This window comes from Periophthalmus magnuspinnatus, chromosome 8, assembly GCF_009829125.3.
Source record: "Periophthalmus magnuspinnatus isolate fPerMag1 chromosome 8, fPerMag1.2.pri, whole genome shotgun sequence".
Taxonomy (NCBI): domain Eukaryota; kingdom Metazoa; phylum Chordata; class Actinopteri; order Gobiiformes; family Gobiidae; genus Periophthalmus; species Periophthalmus magnuspinnatus.
The window spans coordinates 7,727,958-7,754,043 of record NC_047133.1 but is presented as its reverse complement, the minus strand read 5'-3'; the positions used below and the strand labels follow the sequence as shown (position 1 = coordinate 7,754,043).

Here is a 26,086-nt window from a genome sequence, read left to right as displayed (position 1 = left end):
AGGCCTGAGCTATCCTGAATTGGAAGACCTTGACAGGCTGGAAAAGTTTTACTTCATGGTGGATATGACAAGTCACTTAAAGGGAAGGGAAGCATGGCCCTACAGATGCTGGAAGATGTTTTGGAAAGATGACCAGTGTTTGCCAGAGATTTACAGAAAGGTTCAGTCTCTCACTTCCCCTCCCTGAGAGAGTTCAAAGAAGCAAAAAATCACATCAATTGTGATTATTTCTACAGTGAAATTATTGCAATGTAAGCTGCATTTGGAGAAAAAAAAAAAAAACATTCTCTCCTTCTCTGTCTCATCACTGAACATCGACCCATCTCTGCTGAACACATCCGCAGTCATGGCCAACACAGCCAATGAAGATTTATGGGGTCTAAGTTCAAATGCCTGACATCGAATCTTGAAGTCGTCCATCAGAAGCTACTCTTGATAACAAACACAAATGGACTAACATTGAAAACTTTCCCAAACTCGATAGACTGGCTTCTGAAACATAGAGTGCCATTCCTGACACATATGTGAACATGGAAAAGTATGAATTTGGAGCTGTTGATCTTTGGCTCAACATACTTATGTGAGCAAGTTTTCTCAAGCATGAACTTCCATCCATCCATCCATTTTCTTCCGCTTATCCGGGGCCGGGTCGCGGGGGCAGCAGTCTAAGCAGGGACTCCCAGACTTCCCTCACCCCGGACACGTCCTCCAGCTCCTCCGGTGGGACCCCAAGGCGTTCCCAGGCCAGCCGAGAGACATAGTTTCTCCAGCGTGTCCTGGGTCTTCCCCGGGGCCTCCTCCCGGTGGGACATGCCCAGAGCACCTCCCTAGGGAGGCGTCCAAGAGGCATCCTGAGCAGATGCCCGAGCCACCTCAGCTGGTTCCTCTCAACGTGTAGGAGCAGCGGCTCTACTCCGAGCTCCTCCCGTGCGCCCGGCCACTCTGCGGAGGAAGCCCATTTCAGCCGCTTGTATCCGCGATCTTGTCCTTTCAGTCATTACCCAGAGCTCATGACCATAGGTGAGGGTAGGAACGTAGATTGACCGGTAAATCGAGAGCTTCGCCTTCCGACTCAGCTCCTTCTTTACCACAACGGACTGATATAGCGACCGCATCACTGCAGACGCTGCACCGATCCGCCTGTCAATCTCCCGCTCCATCCTTCCCTCACTCGTGAACAAGACCCCGAGATACTTGAACTCCTCCACTTGAGGCAGAGACTCACCACCCACCCGGAGAGAGCATACCACCTTTTTCCGGTCGAGAACCATGGCCTCGGATTTGGAGGAGCTGATTCTCATCCCAGTCGCTTCACACTCGGCTGCAAACCGCCCCACTGCTGCAGGTCCTGGCTCAATGAAGCCATCAGGACAACATCATCCGCAAACAGCAGAGATGAAATCCTGTGGTTCCCAAGCCAGACCCCCTCCAGCCCCTGGCTGCGCCTAGAAATTCTGTCCATAAATATAATGAACAGAACCGGTGACAAAGGGCAGCCCTGGCGGAGTCCAACATGCACCGGGAACAGGTCTGACTTACTGCCGGCAATGCGAACACAGCTCCTGCTCCGGTCATACAGGGACTGGACAGCCCTTAGCAAAGAGCCCCGGACCCCATACTCCCAGAGCACCCCCCAAAGGACACCACGAGGGACACAGTCGAATGCCTTCTCCAGATCCACAAAACACATCTGGACTGGTTGGACATACCCCCATGAACTCTCAAGGACCCGATGAAGAGTATAGAGCTGGTCCAGTGTTCCACGACCAGGACGAAAACCACACTGCTCCTCTGGAATCCGAGGTTCGACTATCGGTCAGATTCTCCTCTCCAGTACCCTGGAATAGACCTTACCGGGAAGGCTGAGGAGTGTGATTCCCCTGTAATTGTAATTTTGAGCATGAACTTCATAAAATTCAAATGCCACTCCTGCCTCACAGATGAGAGCCTACAGTCCTGTGTGAAGATCAAAGTCACATTTTACTGCCCCAACATACAGAAGATCTGCAGCGAACTTCAGAAACAAAAGTCATATTAAACAGGTGAGAACAATGGAATTTAATAGGTTATTATTTTTCAGGAAAAAAAAACAAAACAACAAAGAAACATTTATTACAAACCCAGAGCTGATGTAGATTGTTTAATGTTAATTCAGTTAATTGCTGGGTGAGAAAAAAAAAAAAAAAAACCCAAAGAGGATCCACTGAAATGGACTTGTCACAAATGTTCCTAATTTTATATTTACTTTTTTAAAGCTACTAAGCTGCAGCTAAATGTTTTATTTATAACAAAGTGGGCTAGTTTTTAATACAAATTTTACACAAATATAGGAAGGACTCAAATAGGCCTGCATAGTTCATTGTGTCATTTATTTCAAAGTAGGCCTATATGCACACTGCACTTCTGTCTGTTTTTTTCTGTGGTTGTTACTCCTCTTCAGTCCCCAAATTCTCTGCTCTATCTGAAATAATGCACATCGCTGTAGCTTGCCACCTACGGAGGAAACAAATTGCAGTTCTGAGCAATAACATGGCAGTAGTAGAGGTTATCAATAACGGTTGATCCACATCTAAAGCATCATGCCTTTCACGCATGGAATTACATGATCAGCCACCATCCATAATTTCATCATCGCTGCCCATCGCATCCCCAGTAAGTCTAATGTCAAATACTGGAGGTGGTCTGTGATCCATATTTAAATCTATCGTGTGTTTTTCGGGCAATCGCTGCCTCACGTCCTGCCGGCATTTGCTGCTGTCTCATGTTCTCTGCTTCTGCCTGTCATGTATCTCATCTCTCTGTATAAATTCTGTATTTCTTTATAAATTCTCTGTCTGAATTTAGTCGTTTTGGTGCTGTGCCAAACATGCTCATCTTTGTCTGTTTTCAGTCACTCCATTCTTCTCATTCTGCTCATCTGCTGCTCCCCTTTCCCAGTTGAGTAAGCCTCAAGCTTTCTGCTCATTTCTTCTCGTGAGCATTTCTTAGGTTTAGCTCCTTTTTGCCTGTCCTGTGTTTGTTCAGCTCACCCACCTTTGACGTCCACGAGGTAATAACGGCTAGTTCATCCTTTGCAGTCATTTACCACTTAGACCGCTTCTCATGTTGTGAGTTTCCCTGTTCCTAGTACCAACAGTGCTTACCAAAAGCTTATTAACTTTCTCCAAATGAACAACTCCTATGATGTTTTCCAGTCAGGTTTTAGACCCCACCACAGCACTGAGACTGCTCTTATCAAGGTGACAAATGACATCCGCCTGAACACTGATGCAGGTAAAGTCTCAGTCTTGATCCTGTTAGATCTGAGTTCTGCCTTTGACACTGTGGATCATGGGATCCTCTTACAGAGACTAGAGGACTGGGTGAGCATCTCTGGTACTGCACTAAACTGGTTCAAGTCCTATTTAGAAAACAGGGAGTACTTTGTTGAAATTGGAAAATGTATCTCAGACAAAATGTCCCTGACCTGTGGGGTGCCCCAGGGTTCAATCCTGGGACCCCTGCTGTTCAATCTCTACATGCTGCCGTTAGGCCAGTTAATACGCAGCAATAATGTGTCCTACCAAAACTCTGCAGATGACACTCAGATCTATGTCTCACTGCAGCAGGTGAATATGGACCAGTGGATTCACTCTGCCACTGCATCCAACAGATCAGTGTGTGGATGCAAAACAACTTTCTCCAGCTAAACTCAGACAAGACTGAAGTCAAAGTATTTGGCTCACAGAAATAAAAAAGAATGTTTCAGCAGTCACCTCCAGTCTCTCTCTCTAAAACCTTCACATCTAGAAATCTAGGGGTAACAATGGACTCAGACTTAAACTTTAACATCCATGTCAAATCAATAACATCTGCAGCTTTTTACTACCTAAAAACATTGCACAAATCAAAGGTATACTGTCGAAGTCAGACTTAAAGAGACTTATCCATGCATTTGTCTCCTGTAGGTTAGACTACTGTAACGATCTGCTCACTGGCCTCTCCAAACGAGCCTTAACACAGCTGCAGTACATCCAGAATGCTGCTGCTCGGGTCCTGACTAGAACCAGGAAGTACGAGCACATACGTCCTATGCTCAGGTCTCTGCACTGGCTTCCTGTAGCTCAAAGAATAGACTTTAAAGCAGCTCTGCTCGTGAACAAGTCTCTTCATATCCTAGCACCAAAGTACATCTCCCACATGTTAGTGCCAAATGAACCATCTCACACTCTGAGGACTTCAGGGACCGACCTCCTGCTGGTGCCCAGAGGCAGGACTAAACATGGAGAATTGGCGTTTGAGTTTTTTTGCAGCTAATAGTCTTTCTGAAGATGTGAGACAAGCCTCTACTTTGACAATGTTTAAATCCAGGCTCAGAACAGTTCTGTTTAGCTGTGCATATGACTTCTGTTTTAATGTTAATTTTATGATGATTATTTGTGATTATTTATGTTTTGATTTGTGTGATTTTAATGTCTTTCTTATTCTGTAAAGAACTTTGAATTACTTTGTGTACAAATTGTGCTGTACAAATAAACTTGCCTTGCCTTGGACTAAACCATGTCTACATTAGAATTAAACCAGGAACAAGGACACTGAGGGTGGGGTTAAGTGACTAATGGGAAGAGCAAAAGGAGAGGCCACACAAAAATGAAAGTAAAATATGTGGTGAGGTGGCGTCCATGAGACTTTGAGAGGTGGCGTCCATGAGACTTTGAGCGGAGCTCACGAGACTGTGCGAGATCTAAGATGGCGGCGCCCTGCTGCTAGAGACACAAAAACAAAACAAAAGTTATTTTCTACTGGAACTTTATTTTTTCTTTTCTCTCCCTCTTTCCATCCGAACTCGTGCAATATACCCACAACCCTGGAATCGCTTGAGGAATATATCGACGACTGTTTCACCCGACTGTGCATCAATATGAACCAGGATTTAACCAACTCCGTCAACAACTCCACTCCCAGTAATGAAAAAAGAGACTGCGTATGGCTTCAACACCAGACTCAGGTACTACCCACACAAACAACCCATCCGACCCCTCATGCTGCGCAGACATCGCCGACATCGCCGTCATTCTCAGCTCAATTGACACCAAACTCACCGCAATGGACAATAGAATAGCACTCATCGAACTTTTGCACCAAGAATTCTCCGCACTCCGACACAGCCTGGAATTCAGTCAGGAACAGATACAAACACTCACCGAAGAAAATAAATCATTGAAAAAATCAGTCAAGCACACTCACTACACAGGTTACAACAATAACAACAGAAAATAAAGCAATGAAAGAAACCATACTGGACTTACAGTCACGCAGCATGAGGGACAACCTGGTATTCACCGGCATCCCGGAGCAACCCACAGAAGACGCAGAGAAACTAGTCAAAGATTTCATCACAACACAACTCAAACTCCCAGCTGCTACAGTAAACGCCATCACATTTCATCGCGTGCACCGCATGGGACCAAAAAACACCACACCGGACAATAAACGACCCCGGCCAATCGTGGCCAAATTCGAGCATTACAAACAAAAACAACACGTACAGAATCAAGGAAGACAACTGAAAGGAACGAATTATGGACTGAATGAACAATACCCAAAAGAAATAATGCAGCGCCGCCAAAAACTTTATCCGATTCGCAAGGACATGATTCAACAAGGAAAGAAAGCAATCATTGTTTCGGACAAACTTTACATAAATGGACAGCTATACCGGAATACAGAAATAACCCCTTGGCTTTACTAAACTTTCCAATACTGTAACCTCTCCATAACTCAACAACACACAGAACCTACAGACACACATGCATACATCCCTTCTTCCCCCCACGCATACACAGACACGCGCACACGCACGCAGACACAGACATACGGACATACACACGCACGCACGCATGCACACGCGCACTCTCTCCCTCTTTCTCTTGCTCGCTCTCTCATATACAAAACTGATTCATATAACCCAGGTCTCAACTAACTACTTTAGACATATAGAACTGCACTAGTCTCCTCACTCCCAGTTAATAACTCTATCCAATGGCTCTGGACTATGACTCTCCCTTTTATCTTTATTCATTCTCTTTCTCTCTCCTACACTCGCACTCACTTGCAGACATACATATACTGCCATGCCTCTTCTTTCTTTTTCTCAACCCCCTATCCAATTTTGTTTATTTTATATCTACTTCTTATTTTCAAGTTTCAACATTTTTTTCCTGTTATCAGTTCATTCAAATGATGCATTTACTGTCTGCTCTGTCTTGGTTTTGCACACCTAACACAAACACATGTGCATACAGACACCAAACACATTAACATTTGTCACTTGGAATGTGCGTGGCATTCGCACACAGGCGAAAAAGAAAAAAATCTTCAGCGAACTTCATAAACTAAAACCAGACATATGCCTTCTACAAGAAACTCACTTATCAAATTCAGATCTTGATCTACTACAATTTAAAGAATTTAACAGTATATATTCATCTACATACAACAGCAGACAACGAGGAGTATCAATCTTAATACACAACAAACTTATATTCAACCATCTCTCGACAATAACTGACCCTGAGGGACGGTATGTCATCATCAATGGCACCATGTCCAACAATAAATTTACAATAGTTAATATATACGGACCTAACACCGACGACCCCTCATTTTTTCACTGTATATTCTCAAAATTAAACGAAGCTTCAAATATAATCATCGCTGGAGACTTCAACACAGTACTGGATTCAAACCTTGACCGCTCACACATCGCAGGACATAATAGACACTGGCATTCCACAGACACAATAAAACAATACATGACAGACTTTGGACTTGGCGATAGTTGGAGATTGTCACACCCACACAAAAAACAATACACACACTCTTCTGCGGTACATCATTCTTCCTCAAGAATTGACTATATCCTCATAAGCAATATTCTCTTGTCTAATATAAAAGAAACCACAATTCATCCTATCTCAATTAGTGACCATGCACCAGTCAGTCTAACACTACAATTTCATTACTACACCAAACCTTCCTTGAGATGGCGCTTCAATCTTTCACTACTCAAAGACTCAGTATTCAATATGATGGTAGAGAGGGAGTGGGCATCCTTCATGGAACTGAATGACTCCCCGGAGACCACTGCAATAACACTCTGGGAAACCGGTAAAGCATATTTAAGAGGGAAAATTATTTCATATTCAACCTACAAAAAGAAAAAACAAATAGAATTAGAACAACAATTACATCAAAAGATAATAACATTGACAGAAAACGGAAATATGCCTGAATTGAGAAACACACAACTACAACTAGACAAAATTTTACAGGAAAAAAACAACTTTATTATGCAACAACTCCAATATGAACTTATTGAAAAACATAATATATCTGGTAAATATCTTGCAAACTTACTTCAAAGAAAAAAAGACAAATCAATAATTCCATCAATACAGACCTTTGAAAATCAAATCACTCATGATCCACAAGAAATTAATAACACATTCCGTATGTTCTACAAGAACTTATATTCATCAGAAAAAGAATCCAATCCAACAGCAATTAAATCATTTTTCCAAAACATAAACCTACCACAATTACCCTCCGATATGGCTGAATTCTTAGATGCACCATTATCACTGCAAGATCTCCATAAAGCCCTCCTTCAGATGCCCAACAACAAAGCCCCCGGTCCCGACGGATACCCCCCTGAATTTTATAAGCACTTTTGGAATTTACTATCACCACTTTTCAACCGGACAGTGACTGAAATAAAAAATACATCTCAAATCCCTCTTCATATGAATACAGCAGCCATAACAATATTACTTAAACCAGACAAAGACCCAACCCACCAGCTATAGACCTCTTTCATTACTTAATACAGATTTAAAAATCATTACAAAAGCACTTGCCCTCCGGCTAGAAAAAGTTACACCACTATTAATTCACCCCGACCAAACAGGATTTATCAAAAATAGAAACTCTTCAGACAACCTTCGTAGATTATTCAACCTCATCAATATCGCTCAACAATCAAATATCAGGACAATCATAACCTCATTAGATGCAGAAAAAGCTTTTGATAAGGTAAACTGGACATTTCTTTTCCACACACTCCATCAATTTGGCTTCGGGGAGTCATTTATCCACTGGATTAAGACACTCTATACCTCACCTAGAGCCACAGTCACAACTAATGGTATCACCTCACCTTCGTTCACACTGCACAGGGGCACTAGACAAGGATGCCCGCTCTCTCCCTCGCTGTTCGCCTTATTCATTGAACCGCTTGCAGTAGCAATACGCCAAAATAACAGCATACAAGGAATATACGTCTCGGACACACATCATAAAATCAGCCTATATGCAGATGATATTCTACTGTACCTACAAAAACCACAGCAATCATTACACGAAACTTTCAAAATTATAAATACATTCTCATCCATATCAGACTACACTATCAACTGGAACAAATCAACAATACTCCCTCTCTCAGATGAAGGAGGAAGTTCTGCAGCTCAGGATTCATTCCCTGGTATGCACACAGGTAACATTAAGTATTTAGGCATTAACATTCCCCCAGGCTGTCAGAGTTGTTCTCACTTAATCATAACCCTCTGCTTAAAACAATAGAAAACGACCTTGAACGATGGACAAACTTACCACTTTCACTAATAGGACGAATAGCATCAGTAAAAATGAAAATCCTCCCCAAACTGAATTACCTATTTGCAAACATCCCAGCTACACCTCCGGACAAATGGTTTCAGACACTAGACTCATTAATGATACACTTTTATTGGAAGAACAAAAAAGCAAAAATCAAACTCTCAACATTACAAAAAAACAAAGCACAAGGCGGCCTCGAAGCACCAAATTTCATCCACTATCACTTGGCAAATCAACTACAATATCTAGTTAAGTGGACAGGACAAACATACAATAATAACACATGGATTTCTTTGGAACAGTCATATTTAAAAAATCTTTCTTTGGCAGACATACCCTCAATGAATACTACTCTCAAAAAACATAACTGCTTCAAGAACACAGTCATTTCAACAACTCTGACAGCCTGGTGGAAAGCCTTAAAATTAACTAATTCTTCCACGGCACCTTGTAAATACACCCCCATCTGGCACAACCCTGACTTTCACATGAATAGTACCCCACTTCACTATCGCACATGGGAACAAAAAGGCATCACTCACCTTCACCACTTATTCCACAACAATAAATTCATAACATTTAGACAACTTATGGAACAGTTCGAAATCAACAACAATAATCGCTTTCAATACTTACAAATCAAATCCATTATCCAAAGCAAGATTAATATAACTAATAATACCCTGGATCCCCCTCAACTATTAGAAAACATAAAGAATATCAAGAAACCAAAGAAACTCATTTCCAAACTATACAAACTTATCCATTCAGACAATATAATACATGCACCACAACTCAAATGGAACACAGATATAGATACACCACCTACATACGAACTCTGGACAGAAATTTGCAAAAATACATTCTCAATGACATCCAACACTAATCTACAACTTATCCAATACAAAGTTATCCACAGGACACACATCACCCAATACAAGAAATTCAAAATGGGACTAACAGACACAGACACCTGTTCACAATGCACCATGGGAGTCACAGACACTTATTTACATGCACTCTGGGAATGTTCACCAGTTCAGGGTTTTTGGAACACAGTTACACACAAACTCACAGACATCCTGAGCTGCAGAATTCCTCCCTCCCCATCCCTATGTTTACTTGGCATTATTACAACTTTCACCATACCACCTAAATATAAAAACAGTTTGTTGACATCTCTAACTATCGCCAAGAAAATAATTCTACAAAACTGGAAATCAAAACAGTCAATAAACATCAAACACTGGTCTAACTCACTCATCCATCACATTTCAACCTCTCAAATGACAGCATACTTTGAGGATGACATACCGTCTTTCATGGAAACCTGGACACCATTCATAAACCACTTCAATATTGTTTTCAATCAGTCATCAATATCAACAACATAAACTCCACCAATAGACTATTACAACACCATTAACATAGTAATTATGAGAATGCCACGCACACTCCTATACACCCCCCCATTCCTACAAAGACACACACACACATACACACACACACACGACATTATGTAAACTTTATTACAATAATTGCAATCATACCACCACTATTGCTGTATATCACTATTATTGTTGTGTTATTGTTTTCATTGTATGTACACGTTTCTATTGTTGCTGTCACTACTATTATTGTCATTATTATTGCCTTATTCATTAACTAATTTATTTATTGAATTAATTTGTGGTTCTGATGGAGATAAATAAATGGATGAATATAAACACACATATTAAATATTAAAATAAAGAACATGAATTATTAAATAATAATTTAAATATACACACATATATATAATATATATATATATATATATATATATATATACACAATAATAACAATTATTAATCATAATAAATTAATTATTAATCAATAATAATAATAATTGACAACAAATACATAAAAAGATTAGGGTTAGCAAGGAATGGGCGCGTTGCTAGGGGGTACTGCCCCTTGAGTGCGGGCTCACCAAAACCTTGCCTCTTTTAATGCATTGTACAGGACACGCATGCACACACATTTTACATTTAAATCTAAATAACCAATACCACCATTAGGACCACAAAACTAACATAGAGCAATATTGACCAACACTGAGTATGACAGCAATAATAAAACCTGTTATCGTTATCTTTACTTTTATTATTAATATTATTAGTATTACTTCTTTATCTCCGCACACACACTCATACACCCCCCCCCCCCCCCCCCCCACACACACACACACACACACACGCATACTTACAAAGAAAACCAACCAAGACACAATAATGCAGGTACCGTACTGTACTCCCCCCCCCCTAACACTTTTACACATCAACACAACTTTCTCTGTAAATAGTAAGCTGTAAATATTGTATGTGTTTCTATGTCACTGGGTGTTCTTCAAAATAAAAAAAAAAAAAAATACAAAAAAAAAAAAAGAAAGTAAAATATGTGAATATATGGTGTGGTTTGCTTTTATTTAGACAGGGACAGTTCACAACATGACACTGACCTTAACAAACAGGAAAGATGTTTGGTCCCAGGTTATAGCGTAAACACTAGTTTCCACCTGTCGTCCCTGGACAGGCTGATGTTGAGTAAAAAGAACAGTTTGGTGCAGATGGATGAAAGATCTGTAAACATATGGTACATACATCACATACCACATCTCGCCCCTCAAATTATCACCTTAATAAATCATGTTTGCACTGTTGTTCTGATGCTGCTGTTGAATATATTTTCTACCTCTAAGTATTTTATTTTATCTTTAAGCATATATTTTTTGACTTTGTACATGCCCTTATTTGTATTTATCACAATTTTATTATTGAGCAGGTAAAATGAATGAATGAGTGAGTAAAGTTATGAAGTTATAACTAGTTGTGACATTCAGTTTCAGGGTTGAGACTCCATCCTCTTTTATTTATATTTATATTTTCCTTTTCCTGTCTTCCCTTTTTTCCCTTCCTTTCTTTCTTCTTTTATCCTCTTTTCCTTTCTCCCTTTCCTTTCCTTTCCTTTTTTTCCCCCCAAACATTTGTTTAAAAGATTTAGTTTAGCAAGTTTACTTTTTTCTTTGCTACATAATTCCATTTGTCTTGCATCATATATTTGCTGTTTTCTGTCTGTATATATAAAAAAAGAAGTAAGAAGTCAAAATAAGTAAATAAATAAATAAAGTCTCAGGATTAGGTCTCCATTCTCTTTTATTTATTTTTTTTTACTTTTCCTGTCTTCCCTTTTTCCCTTCCTTTCCGTTCTTCCTTCTTTTTTTCCTTTTGCTTTCTCCTTTTCTTTTCCTTTTTATACGTTTTCCTCCTTCTCTTTTCTCTTTTTCTCTTTCCCTTTTTCTTTTAATTAATAATTGGATACACCATTTCTAAAAAACATTCAGTTCACACACACACACACACCCCCACACGCACACCACTGCACACACACACATACACACACACACACACACACACACACACACACACACACACACACACACACACACACACACAAATCCTCTTTCTTTCTCATTCATTTTTGTGCTTTGATATCATCCATTTCTTTGTCACATGTGCAAGCTTTTGAAAACTTGTGCATGTTATAATCTCATTTGGCTTTAACTTTTCCACTGACTCACAACAACAACAACAACAACAACAACAACAACAACACAGAAAGTCGATTTAGAGACCGAGGCCCTACATTGCTGCTTTCTCCTCTAGAGGGCGCCCTCCCTAGTGACTCGAGTTGTTTTATTCTGAGCTCAGTGAGACAAACCTTCTTAGAGGAGGACTAACAATAACATGAATCATTTTAAATAGTAGACAGATGTTTGCATATATTAGTAGATTATTGAAGTTTAGAGAAGCAGATCATTTTCAAAACAATAAAAGGCAACATGGCGATCAGCAAAAACTTCCTTTTCCTGATCAGACGCACAGAGGTCTCTGCAGGCAGCGTGTCTCTGCTCACAACATCCTCTCAGAGTCCACCGCAGTGTCAGGGCGTGTGTTTCTCCCCGTTTAAGGTCACAAAGTTTAAACATGTTAAGGCGCCGCTTAGATGGCAAAGTGCGACTTCCGCCTTTCAAAATAAAATCTCTGCGTTTACCCACTGCAGAACGAGCCTTATTGTGAAAATACTGACAGTGCACACATAAACTGCACAAACAGCAGGCTGGATTTGAGTGAAATATTCGCCGAAATGCAGCAGAATACAAAAATGAAGGCGTATTTTTCAGTGTCTGAGTCTGACACAATTCTAACTCTAATCCTCACATCTTGGACACAGCCCGTGGGGAGATGCCAAGTGAAAGTGAAGCCGTGCAACAGCTGTATGTCACATTTTTGCTCTTTGGTTATGCAGAGCACAGACATGTCACAGCACAGAACTGAAGGAAGTCACAAAGGAAGTTAAAGCTTAAAGCTAAGCTGGCTTCACAATGAGGAGAGTTAGAGGGAAAGTGAAACTGTTATATGTCCTTTTACGCGTCTCTGAGCTGTGAATTCACCAAAGCTCTCAGCTCAAGTCTGCACGAGTGGAACAGCCCTGTACAGCTAGACTCTCCTGCATCTGACCCAGGACTCAACGTCAAACACTTTTGTGCTTGAAACTTGAAAATATGCAAGAAGAGGAACATAACACAAGGTAAAGTAACTGCTTTGTTGCCTTTTTGTTAGTTTGATATTGTTGTTTTAAACTGTCAGATCCTCTCAGTCTTTAACGTTATTTAAGACTGGACTGGAAACCCACCTCTTCTCCCTGGCATTTAACGGTATGGTATGCTTTTATTTGAACAGGGACAGTGCACGGCATTACATTGACCATAAAAAAAAAAAAAAAAAACAATTAAAAAAACAATTAAAAAAACAACACAAAAACGGAATAATGTTTGGTGCCAGGTTATAGCAAAAATACTAATTTCCACCTGTAGTCCCTGGACAGGCTGATGTTTAGTAAAAAATAAATTTGGTGTAGATGGATGAGAAACCTGTAAATCTATGGTACATACATCGAATACAACACATCTCACACCTCAAATACGACATTCCTAAAAACATTCAGTTCACACACACATCCATACCAAATTATTCACACAATCACTGAGTTTCAGATATACAAATCCTCTTTCTTTCATACACATTGATTAATGAGTGCAAATTTGCTTTGATATTAGCCATTTCCTTGTCACCTGTGCAAACTTTTGAAAACTTGTGCACATTATAATCTCATTTGGCAAACTATTCCACTGACTCATAGCAACAATAGAGAAAGACGATTTAGCGAAAGAAATCCTACGTTTTGCGATGCTGCACTCTCCTCTAGAGGTCGCCTTAGTGCAGGGGTGTCAAACAAATTTTCTCCGAGGGCCACATCAACAAAATGGTTGCTCTCAAAGGGCCAGATTTAACTGTAAGAGAAAATGTCACTACTTTTTAATCTTGTTAACAGTTTCTATTTTTATTGCTTAAGTTACAAATATTGCATATGGATTTGCATAGATATGAAAAAATGACTGTGTAACTGTGTATCTAATGATCAAGTGACATTTTAAGACAGTCATACCTTTTAATTTACTTTATCATAGGCCACTGAAAAGGATGTGGCGGGCCGCATTTGGCCCACGGCCTTGAGTTTGACACATGTGCCTTAGTGACTCGAGTTGTTTTTTCTGAGCTCAGTGCGACCTTCTTAGGGGAGGACTAACAATAACATGAGTAATTTTAAATAGAGAGATGTTTGCATATATTATCTTATTAAATTAGATTATTAAAGTTTAGAAAACCATAAGAGGATATGACAGTGGTGATACTGTCTGGGTTTTTTGTCATGAATCTTTAGTGCACATTTATACATTGATTCAAGAGGCTTTAAAGCTAGACAGGATATACTGGTTTATTTATTTATTTATTTATTTTAATTAGTTAACTCAGCTAAACTCAACTCATGAGTCTTACTATAGAAAACATGATTTGTACCAGTTTGTGTTGACTTTTATGTGACGCACTTTGTTCAGCTGTAGAACAATAGAACAATAAAACCTTTGCATCAACTTGTCGCCATAGCAACCACACAAGTGTCCATAGAAAAAAGCCGTTACATCAACAACAACAATGAAACATAAACACCTACAACAACAAAACATGTCAACTCTGATCTAAACACTAAACAGATCATTACATTATCATTTATATCGCTCTTGTAATTCCTGCTGTTCTTGAACTTTGCATTTGCATTTTTCCACTGTGGGACAAATAAAGTTTTATTTAATCTTAACGTAAACACCAGAACTGCAAAAGACTTCAGCTAATACTCACTAGAGGAGAGATCTGTGCCACCACGGCCTCTGACAACTGCTGATAATCATGGACTTATGAAATTGGCTGTATTGATACTTTACAGGGACCTCGCGCTAGGGGTGTTCTTTATATTTTTCTATGGCGGAATGTTCAGCAGTGACACAAATGCTGAACACGATGCCTACATTAGCAAAAACTGACATATGTTTTTATATAGTCTGAAAACACTCAAAAAATTTAAAAAAATGGAGTGCATTTTCAGGAGTGATGTTATTTGAGCGGGACTTGTTTAAGAGTCAGCTTTTCTAGTTTCAACTACGACAGCTCTTTCTGTTCAGACTGTATTAAAATAAAGTTCAGATTAAAGTCTAACAGAGCTTCAGACAAAAATCCTACAGTTATCCTCACAGCCCTGGGGGAATACTGACGACGCCAGCTGCAAAGTGTCAGTGGAAGATTGTTTTAGCAGATGTAAGACTCAACTGAAATAACAATATCAACTTTATGGTAGGACTGTGTTGGACGGGCCATGGCTCTTCTGGAAAAGAAAATTTTCCATGTGGCAGTAAGGGAAAACGAAACCTAACTGCTTTAAATACAAGGCTGGGTTCCAGTCAACAGATAAGAGAGATAGAGAGATCCGGGATAAGCGAAAGAGCAGGGTATTAAACACGGGAGAACAGTTAATGATTGTTATGTGAGGGCAGCAGTAGCACAGTAGGTTGTTTGCATAATGCCTCATGTCTCTTACAGGCGCGGACTTAAAAATATGAAAAAACAGAACCGTTTCCAGTGTTTCAACGTTATCCCTCACTTACCTTATCCATTCAGAGCATCCTAATTACTCACAGTGATGAGTTTATAAGAGTAGTAGCAGTAGCAGAGTTTTGCAGTGATGGTTAAGCTAATGACAACTAGCATGCTAACGCAGACCTCTTGATTATTGAACACAGTTTATAATTAGATGCAGACTTATTTTGACCTCGAAAGCTGCTTACACAATATACCTGCACTGAGGCGAGACACATTTTGCTCAAATAAATCATAAATATGTAAACAAAAATATTCTCTATTCTCTGTTCTCTTTATGTCATATTATATCCACGTTGTGTCGTGGCTTCCAATGTTGTTTATTGTGGTAGAGTTTTTATCCAATTATATTTCAGCGAGCTTGTGTTGTCAGGCAAATTTCCTTTTCCTGGGGTCTTCACAGAGCAGGCCCTGTCCACTGTAAGTGCACACGGCCACAGGCAGTTTCATTATCCAATCAGATCTTGGTTCTGCATTCCAGGGCTAGCTAGAAGTCCGACGCAAACTGGACATGCACGTGTCCTGTGATTGGAAACACATTCACATTAGATACAGCATGAAAGCTAAACAGAACTGTTTTGAGCTGTTAAAACTAAAGTTCGTTCAATCTCAGCTGCACCACAGTTTCAGTTATTTGCTGTTGTACAGCCTATTGTCAAAAAATGCAAATGATCTGTTTACTTTATTTTCAAAGAATAGTTTCTTTTGTTATTGTCTAGTTGGTGTCTTATATGAAACAGCGCAGTTTATTGGACAGACTTGTTTAAGCTCACATAGCATCATTTTGGTGACATTTTGTTTGGCATCTTTAAATCGCATTTGAAAATATCAGTGAAGTTTCTCACTCTTAATTGTGAATGTAATACAGGCTTATTGGTTTTAAATGCTCCTGAAATTAAGTGTTGCTTGACTAGCCTGTATTGAGGTGATGTTGTAATGTGTAAGTGGGACGACACTGAAGGCCCAAGGGTGAAATCCACGGCCCGCCACTGATTTATCACACTGTGAGAACTAAAACCGCACACACATGTCAGCACAGAAATGAAGAATTTACAGCTTATGGTTGGTTTCGACTCACCAATGAGGTGAGTCAAAGCAAAAGTGAAACTATGATGTGTCCTTATGTGTCTCATGTCTCACGCTGCACATGTGGAAGTGAAACCCAGACTGACCTGCATTTAACCCAGGAAACGAGTTTGTGCTTAAAAATGGAAAATATGCAAGAAGAGGAACATAACGCAAAATAAACTAACTGCTATGTTTCCCTCTCGTTAGTTTGATATTGTTGTTTTAAACTGCCTGTCGGTTTTTCTCTTTAACAGAGTTCAAGACTAGAAAGACTGGAAACCCACGTCTTCTCCCTGGCATTTAATACTAGGTAGACACGTTATACTGGTGTTTTATTGTTTATTTATTTATTTATTTGTCAGGGACCATGTACGAACTCATTAATCTTACAAAAGAAACCATGATTTGTACCAGTTTTTGTTGACTTTTACATGAAGCACTTTGTTCAGCTGAAGTAGTTTTAAATCTGCTATATAAATAAACTTGAATTAATTGTATTAATTCATTATATTTATCACTCTGTGGGAAGTAAAATCTGTACACACTCACTTAATGGGAACTTGCCTCTCATATGGGGACAAAATCAGGTCCCTATGACATAAATACTTCATTATTAGACCTACAAAAATGTTTAAAATTGAAGCCACATGTAACTTTTTGGCAAAAAATAGACTAAAATCAAAGTTCTTTTTAATTTGATTGTTAATTGCACTGGAAAAACATGTGTCCTTACTCTGAGCATGGTTTCATCTCCACAAACTAATTTATACACTGCCTGGCCAAAAAAAAAAGTCACCAAGCAAATAGTTTGTGGTTGCTGCAGTTGGTCAGGTCGAGGTTCAGCAACAGTCTGTGCTCAAAGAATGAGGTCAGCTGACACCTGAATATACTGAATGACCAGGTTATTCCAGCAGTGGATTGTTTCTTCCCTGATGGCACGGGCATATTCCAAGATGACAATGCCAGGATTCATCGGGCTCAAATTGTGACAGAGTGGATCAGGAGCATGAGACATCATTTTCACACATGGATTGTCCACCACAGAGTCCAGACCTTAACCCCATTGAGAATCTTTGGGATGTGCTGGAGAAGCTTTGTGCAGCGATCAGAAGCGAAATCGAAACAATGCCACAGCGAATGTGTGCCATAAACAAAGTTAAAGGTGGAACAACCAAATATTAGCGTGTGTGACCTTTTTTTTTGGTGGTGACTTGTTTTTTTGGTCAGGCAGTGTATTTGGCCGGAAGAAGGGCCTCCTCCTGCTTGTTTTCATGAAAATGTTCTTTTGGCTTTAGTCTTTCACATAAAACGTCTGAAGTGTGGTTTAAACTTTCTATTTACATGGACTCATACAAGTGATGTGCCACCTCCAGAAAGTTACATACTGTACCTTTAGGATACGGTTTAAAATAGATGGGTTAAGGTTGGGGTTTATATGTTATGTTATGTTTAAATACCTGGAGTTGTTTTTTGTTTCATTCACACGTTTGAGTAATCCTGGTTTATTAGTCTGTCTACATCTGTAAAGTTCTCCTTCAGTTTGAGAGAAGAACTCTACCTAAATGTGCAGGGTTTGTGTGTTAAACTTGTGTGAATGAAACTCCAGGTATGTTTGTGATGAGGGAACAACATTATAACACAGATCAGAACATATAACATGTAATACAGCCCTTTAAGGTTAGGGTCAGTCTAACTGAACCCAAACCCATAGTGTGGTCAGGTCATTGTAACACCGAGTTCAATTCAAGTTTATGTGTAGCACATTTTAAATAAGTTCAGCTGCCCGAAGTACTTCACATAAAAGTCAAGAAAAAACAAATATACAGATAATATGATGCATAGGAAAAGAACAATAAAACACCTCTATATCCCGTCTAGTGTTAAATGCCAGGGAGAAGAGGTGGCTTTTGAGTCCAGTCTACAAATGCATGGGTTACTTTTCAAAATACACCAGTCAAAGGTAGAGCTTTAATTTAGCAAGGAGCCTCAACTGAGCAGTGCGAGAGTTTGGACAAACACCACAGTCTCAGTTTTGTTTTGATTTAAGTTCAGGATGTTTGTGATCAGCTCTGCACATCCCTGAGACAGTCCTGCAGAGCTCTGTGGTCTGGCTGTCATGGACAGATATATTTGGTTGTCATCTGCAAAACAATAAAATGTGGTTTCAGAAAACATCACCCAGGGGAAGCATGTACAGAGCAAAAGGAACTTCCTCACTTTGCATCAGTGACACACAACACAGAAACAAAACACTTTTTTGACTGTATGTTTTGGACAGATAAAGATTTCAAGATGAATGAACTTTGCACAACAACTTTCTCGCAACAACTTTCTCGCAACAACTAGCTAAAATGTGGCACCAGTAGACTGATGCAATATTACAGACAAAACAAACAGGGAATAGTCCCTGGGAGCTTGTAATTTCAGCACTTAAGACAACATAAATACAGGAAGTACATGTAGAAGGTGTTGACTGGCTACAGCTCGCATAACAGGGTTGCAGGAGTGGAAAGTAACTAACTACAAATATTCGTATATTGTAAAATGAGTGATCTAAAGTAAAAAAGTATCCTTTTTCATGTAATGCATTCATGACATGTTATTCTCCATTATCAGGAAGGACCTGGAGGAGCGGCTGTCCTGTTATGTCCTTGACACATTTTCCTACATAAAGGTGGCAAAAGACTTTGTGAATGGACTCACCAACTGGATACTGATGAGAGAGACAGAGTTACACCTCCTGCTCGACATACAAGATAGAGCAGCCAGTGTCAAGCAGACGGAGCAGCTGCAGGAGGAGCTGAGTGCCTCTCTGAAGACCTCCCTGATGGGGCTGCAGACTCTGGACGTGTTCCTGGATGCTGTGGAGAGACTGGCTGTCACTTCTGTGCAGGTGTTTCAGGAGGAGAACCCAGTGCTACTGCTGCCTGAAGGGGGTGATCTGGGCACAGTGCAGGACATCATCACTGCTGCTAAGAACATCTGCCCCCTGCTGGTGGAGTTCAAACGAGACAACAAAGAATTCTTCAGCCCCAAACTGCAGAATGTGGAGGTTCTGGCCTATCAGCTGGACCAGTACATCCAGGCTGTGCAGAAGATCTGCGCCACCATCAAGAAAGGGTAAAGAGACACATGTTCTCAGAGCTACTGGAAATGTGTATAGTGTCACCCTCGTCTGTATGTGTTTAAGTGTAACTTTGTGGGGTTTTGGAGGGTTAATAGATATATACACCATTCAAAATTCAAAATGCAAATTATATTTTTCTCTGGTTGTCAATACAAATGACAGTCATCAACCTTTAGATGTATAATTCAATATAATTCAAATGTTATTGAACAAACCAACCAATGATAACAGTATTTTTTCAAAAATAAAAACTTAAAATGCATTATTCCAAATTATTACACAACAGATTTTCAAACCCTGTTATTGTTGTAAAGAACTGAAAATGGTCATTTGTTTGTTTTTCAATTAGAAACATTAGTGTATTACTGAAATTAAAAGCCATTTCAATCCAAACATCTTAACAGGTCAAGTTAAATTTTAACATAGGACCCCTTGTTGGGTAGGAGCTTCACAATTCTTGTATCCATTGAACTTGTGAGTTTGTGGAGAGTTTCTGCTTGAATTTCTTTGCAGGATCAGAATAGCCTCCCAGAGCTGCTGTTTGGATGTGAACTGTCTCCCGCTCTCATAGATCTTTTACTTGAGGATGCTCCAAAGGTTCTAGGTTTGAGGCCAGGGGAGGATGGGGCCACACCATGGGTTTCTCTTCTTTTATGCCCATAGCAGCCAGTGGTGCAGAGGTGTTCCTTGCAGCATGAGATGGTGCACTGTTGCATGAAGATGATTTTGCTACGGAAAGCACGGCTTCTTGTGTACCCTGAGGAGGAAGAATACAAACATGGCCAAAGAACATGGTCAGTTAGAAACTCTACATACTTTACGGAGGTCATTTTCACACCTTCAGCTACCCTAAAGGGGTCGACCAGCTCTCTCCCCAAGATTCTGGCCCAGGACATGACTCCGCTACCTACTTGCTGGCATCGCCTTGTTGGGACGTGGTGGCCGTCCACCAAACATTCACAACTCCATCCATCTAGACCATCCAGAGTTGCACAGCACTCATCAGTGAACAAGTCCGTTTTGAAAATTAGTCTTTGTGTATTTCTGGACCCACTGCAGTCGTTTCTGCTTGTGAGCACTGGTTAAGGGTGGCCAAAGAGAAGGTTTATACATAACTACAAGCCTCTGGAGGATCCTACACTTTGATGTTTGTGGGACTCCAGAGTCACCAGCAGCTTCAAATACCAGTTTGCTGCTTTGTAATTATAGTTTAGGAGCTGCTCTCTTCGGGCATCTCTTCAGGATGCCTCCTGGACGCCTCCCTAGGGAGGTGTTCTGGGCATGTCCCACCGGGAGGAGGCCCCGGGGAAGACCCAGGACATGCTGGAGGGACTATGTCTCTCGGCTGGCCTGGGAACGCCTTGGGATCCCACTGGAGGAGCTGGAGGACGTGTCTGGGGTGAGGGAAGTTTGGGAGTCCCTGCTTAGACTGCTGCCCCCGTGACCCGGCTCCGGATAAGCGGAAGAAAATGGATGGATGGATGGAGCTGCTCTCTTCATCCATCCCAAATCCAATTTGTCTGGCAGAAACCTTCCTCATTGTGCCTTTATCTGCACAAATCTGTGCAGCTACAAATCTCTTAATAATACGATGATCATGCTTAAGTTTTTGTGAAATATCTTTTCGACAGTAGAGAGATCCTTTTTCTTTCCCATGTTGCTTGAAAATGATCTGCTTGATAATGTGGAACATCCTTGTTAAATAGTTTTTCCTTTAATTGGAATACCATCCATGAAAATTCCAAAAAATTTTACCTTTATGACACTTAAACACATTTTGCATAACAATTTGGAACGCGGTGTAGAAAGCCAAACCTTCTTGAATCTGCCAAAGTGCAGTTGTGGTTACAGAAGAAGTTTGCATAACCAGAAAGTGACTAAAAAGTCAATAATGTTTGAATAGTCCAATTGTACAAAGATAAGGACTTGGGATTTTAGAAGCAGACAATAATTTAGTGTAGATAAACATTAACAGTGAACCAAACTGTGAAGTGACTTTGTGTGTCAAAAATGACCAATACATAGTAAAGGTAATGTTTACTTTACAGGCCTTTGAGCGACTTCAGCTTTTTCAGTCCTGTGGTGAACATCGATGAAGAAATCTCAGAAGACAATGTTCAAAAGATGCTGGACATCATTACTCTGCTTCAGGAACTCAGGTAAGACAAGTTTTGATTAAAAGAATAATACTGAACAAATAATAGGCCCACACACCCACTCCACTCACATTATACTGTACATCAGCCACCTGTCTGAAGTTCTCTGCATTACTTGTAATATGGCATTAAATAAACCTGACTAATATGTTCTAAGTCAGTGTGTGTTTATGTTATTGTTCTTAGGCAGGATGAGGCCTTCAGGATGGTGTTCCTGTTCCAAGAGGAGTACTGCAGCAGCTTCATGCAGCGCTTCAGTGAGTCTGAGCCTAGAATGCTGCAGTTTCTGAAGGAGCTGGAGGAGACTGCTGTTCAGTTGGACCGCATGAACAAGGGCGCACGTATCTCCAGTGTGACGGGCAGCTCCGTCGGGGCTGTGGGAGGGATACTGTCCATCATCGGGCTGGCTCTGATCCCTGTGACTGCAGGAGCCTCTTTGGCCCTCACCTTGACCGGGGTGGGACTAGGCATCACCAGCGGAGTCAACAGTGCAGTCACCACGGCAACCGAGATCGGGGTCAACCGTACCCAGCAGAAGAGGGCCAGCGAGACTTTCCAGAAGTTCATGGAGGATGTGTCCAACCTCCAGGACTGTCTCCTAGAAATGATACAACAAACAGTAGATGGGCCAATAATTCATCCAACTGCTGGAGTCGCCATGTGCGCAGGTGTGGCCGCCGCAGCTGCTAAAGCTGTTGCGGCTCTGCCACGAGTGGCCGCTGAGCTGCCAGACGTGGGGCAGGCTGCAGCCAAAGTACCCCTGGCCCTAGCCCGTGGAGCCAGAGGAGGCTTTATCGCTCTCAATGCTCTCTTTCTCGGAATGGATGTTTTCTTCATCGTCAAAGACAGCATGAGTTTGGCCCGAGGCAGTGAGACGAAGGCGTCCAAGTTCATCCGTGCCCGATTAGCACTGTGGTGCTCGGAGATGACATCATGGCAGAAGATCTACAAGCTCCTGGAGAAAGGGAAACCGTCCTTCAAGAGAAAACAAGCCATTCTTGTGACTGAGTTTTACACTGAGGAGGAAGAATAAAAACATGGTCAATATGACAGAATATAATTTATTATGTAAACATTTGTATTTTTTCATTTTTACATTGTGATTCAGTGCTTGTCTTTTTAATGCAGACCAAAGTTCACTGATGAATAAAATCTTTGTGCGCCAAACAGTGAGTTCTGAACATGTTTTTTTTTTTTTTTTTAATCTCTGTACACAGGTATAGCCTATAGAAAGTAAAACAAGTAAAAAAATTCATGTTCTGTTTTTGTAGCCAAGTTGTTTTTGTATTCCAACCATAACCTACTCTCCAAGTCCACCTAAGCGGTTTCCTGGTAAATCCAGACTGATATCTCTCTTTATACTTTACACGGAGGAATATCAGTCTGGTCACCACATTCTCTGTCGCGTCTCAAGTCAGAACCAAACATGATCATTTGTTCGAGTGACACATGTGAAACCAAGGACAAACAATTATATTTCTCTTACCTTCTCCCTCAGATTAACAGACTTTAGTGCTTCACTCATTGATTCTCCAGAAATTCAACATTTTTTCAGTCCCCTGTGATCTTTTTTTCCTTTCTGTTTTCCTCATAGGCAACCATATTTGTTTTGAATCTGTCGGATCATATGTGTTCCTTATTGTCTAATCCACCTGTCAGTCATGCACCACTGAACTCATGGAGATTGAATGATGTCCAGACTCACATATTCATAAAGTTTGGGAGAAGTGTGTGTTCTGGATCCCTGGCAACCTAAGACCGGAAGTCTCACAAGTATCCTCATAAAGTCCCTGTTCATGGTTACTGTCATAATAGTAACAGTAACCATAAACAGGGAAGAAACTTATCCTTTGCTTTGTGTAGAGCAGGTGAAGATATCTCAATCCCATTGTCACGTCTTCCGAGGAGGAAGCAGAAACTGGGGACCCGGAGGTGGACTCGTCCATCACCCTGGCTGAAGTCACCGAGGTGGTTGACAAGCTCCTCGGTGGCAAGGCTCCAGGGGTGGACGAGATCTGTCCTGAGTACTTCAAGTCTCTGGATGTTGTTGGGCTGCCTTGGCTGACACGTCTCTGCAACATCGCGTGGCGGTCGGGGACAGTACCTGTGGAATGGCAGACCGGGGTGGTGGTCCCTCTGTATAAGAAGGGGGACTGGAGGGTGTGTTCCAATTACAGGGGAATCACACTCCTCAGCCTTCCCGGTAAGGTCTATTCCTGGGTACTGGAGAGGAGAATCTGACCGATAGTCGAACCTCGGATTCCAGAGGAGCAGTGCGGTTTAAGTCCTGGTCGTGGAACACTGGACCAGCTCTATACTCTCCATCGTGTCCTCGAGGGCTCATGGGAGTATGCCCAACCAGTCCACATGTGTTTTGTGGATCTGGAGAAGGCATTCGACTGTGTCCCTCATGGTGTCCTTTGGGGGGTGCTCTGGGAGTATGGGGTCCGGGGCTCTTTGCTAAGGGCTGTCCGGTCCCTGTATGACCAGAGCAGGAGCTGTGTTTACATTGCCGGCAGTAAGTCAGACCTGTTCCCGGTGCATGTTGGACTCCGCCAGGGCTGCCCTTTGTCACCGGTTCTGTTCATTATATTTATGGACAGAATTTCTAGGCGCAGCCAGGGGCCAGAGGGGGCCTGGTTTGGGAACTACAGGATTTCATCTCTGCTGTTTGCAGATGATGTTGTCCTGATGGCTTCTTTGAGCCAGGACCTGCAGTAGGAACTGGGGCGGTTTGCAGCCGAGTGTGAAGCCGCTGGGATGAGAATCAGCTCCTCCAAATCCGAGGCCATGGTTCTCGACTGGAAAAAGGTGGTTTGCCCTCTCCGGGTGGGTGGTGAGTCTCTGCCTCAAGTGGAGGAGTTCAAGTATCTCGGGGTCTTGTGCACGATAATTCTCCCAAGGACGGGTATTTTACATCTATGTGGCATTAACTGCTAACACTGAACATATTTAGATCCCCATGTTGCCTTGTATTGTTTTGAAAATGCTATATTCACCCAAAACAATGTATTAACATGTTTAATAAGTTTCATTTTAATTTTTGACATGCTTGACTCTCCCTTCCCTTTGCTCCTTGCCCTAAGTCACTCCCCCTGCAGAGCGCCATTACAACACAATCAGCTGCATCCCGCTAATGAAACTACTGCACATCACATCAGGTTTGCCAAGTTGCTGTGTACAGTTTTGTATCATGTTTTTGTATATTTATGGAGAACTGTCGTGGGCATGGGTGATGTAGGCTTGTGGGCGGAGCTTTGTACAGAATCTTACAGCTAACCGTAAGGAGGGTTTGAATAGGGTCAAGAAGAGGTTGCTGAAATACTCAAACATGCATGGATGACATCTAAAACCTCTTCAGGCATGTTTTTGGTGAAGAAACAACTTTTAAACATGGTAGAAAGCAAAAATAAATCCATAATCCATTTTGCATAATTATCCCTGTTTAAATGGTAAAATGAAGACATGAATTGACAATGAATCTTCTTTTATCTTATTTTTTATGATGTCCTAAACATACAGAAGCTCATGTAACACAGACAATAACCGGTGTAAATATTTTCAAGTACCAATTTACATGTTTGCAACACAAAGGGCATTTTTCTTTTGTTGAATTAACAGTATGAGGATTTTGGACTGGGATGAGGGGGCTTTTTTTTTTTTACCTTCACACACCTGGGATACTGTCCTGAAGAAGTCAGACTGCAGGTGGCGCTGTCGTCCTGCCTCTGCTAGTAGGAAAACAGCACCAAAAACAAACTAAACCTTGGTCTGGAAAAGGAACCTATTAAAACACCTGTAATAATCATTTTAAAAAGCCAGGTAGACAATTTTAATACCAAGATCTCCATGGAAACACACAGGTGGCAGACCCTCCACCAGAAAAGTTACATAGCGCACCTTTAAAGCTGCTTCATAACACTGGAAGAGGCAGACTGTGGCTACTTCTGGGTGTGTCAGAAGTTGCTGAACCAGTTGTTGAGAGA

General features: G+C 41.1%; 1 protein-coding gene across 1 annotated transcript; it reads left to right on the top strand.

Moving 5' to 3' along the window:
* Window positions 1–13,004: 13,004 nt before the first annotated feature.
* Window positions 13,005–23,259, top strand: LOC117375503 (apolipoprotein L3-like). The gene is made up of 4 exons (XM_033971818.2): window positions 13,005–13,287; window positions 19,434–19,937; window positions 21,993–22,103; window positions 22,287–23,259. Exons 1-4 carry the CDS (start codon window positions 13,262–13,264, stop codon window positions 23,131–23,133), a joined length of 1,488 nt encoding a protein of 495 aa, XP_033827709.1. The 5' UTR covers window positions 13,005–13,261; the 3' UTR covers window positions 23,134–23,259.
* Window positions 23,260–26,086: the final 2,827 nt, after the last annotated feature.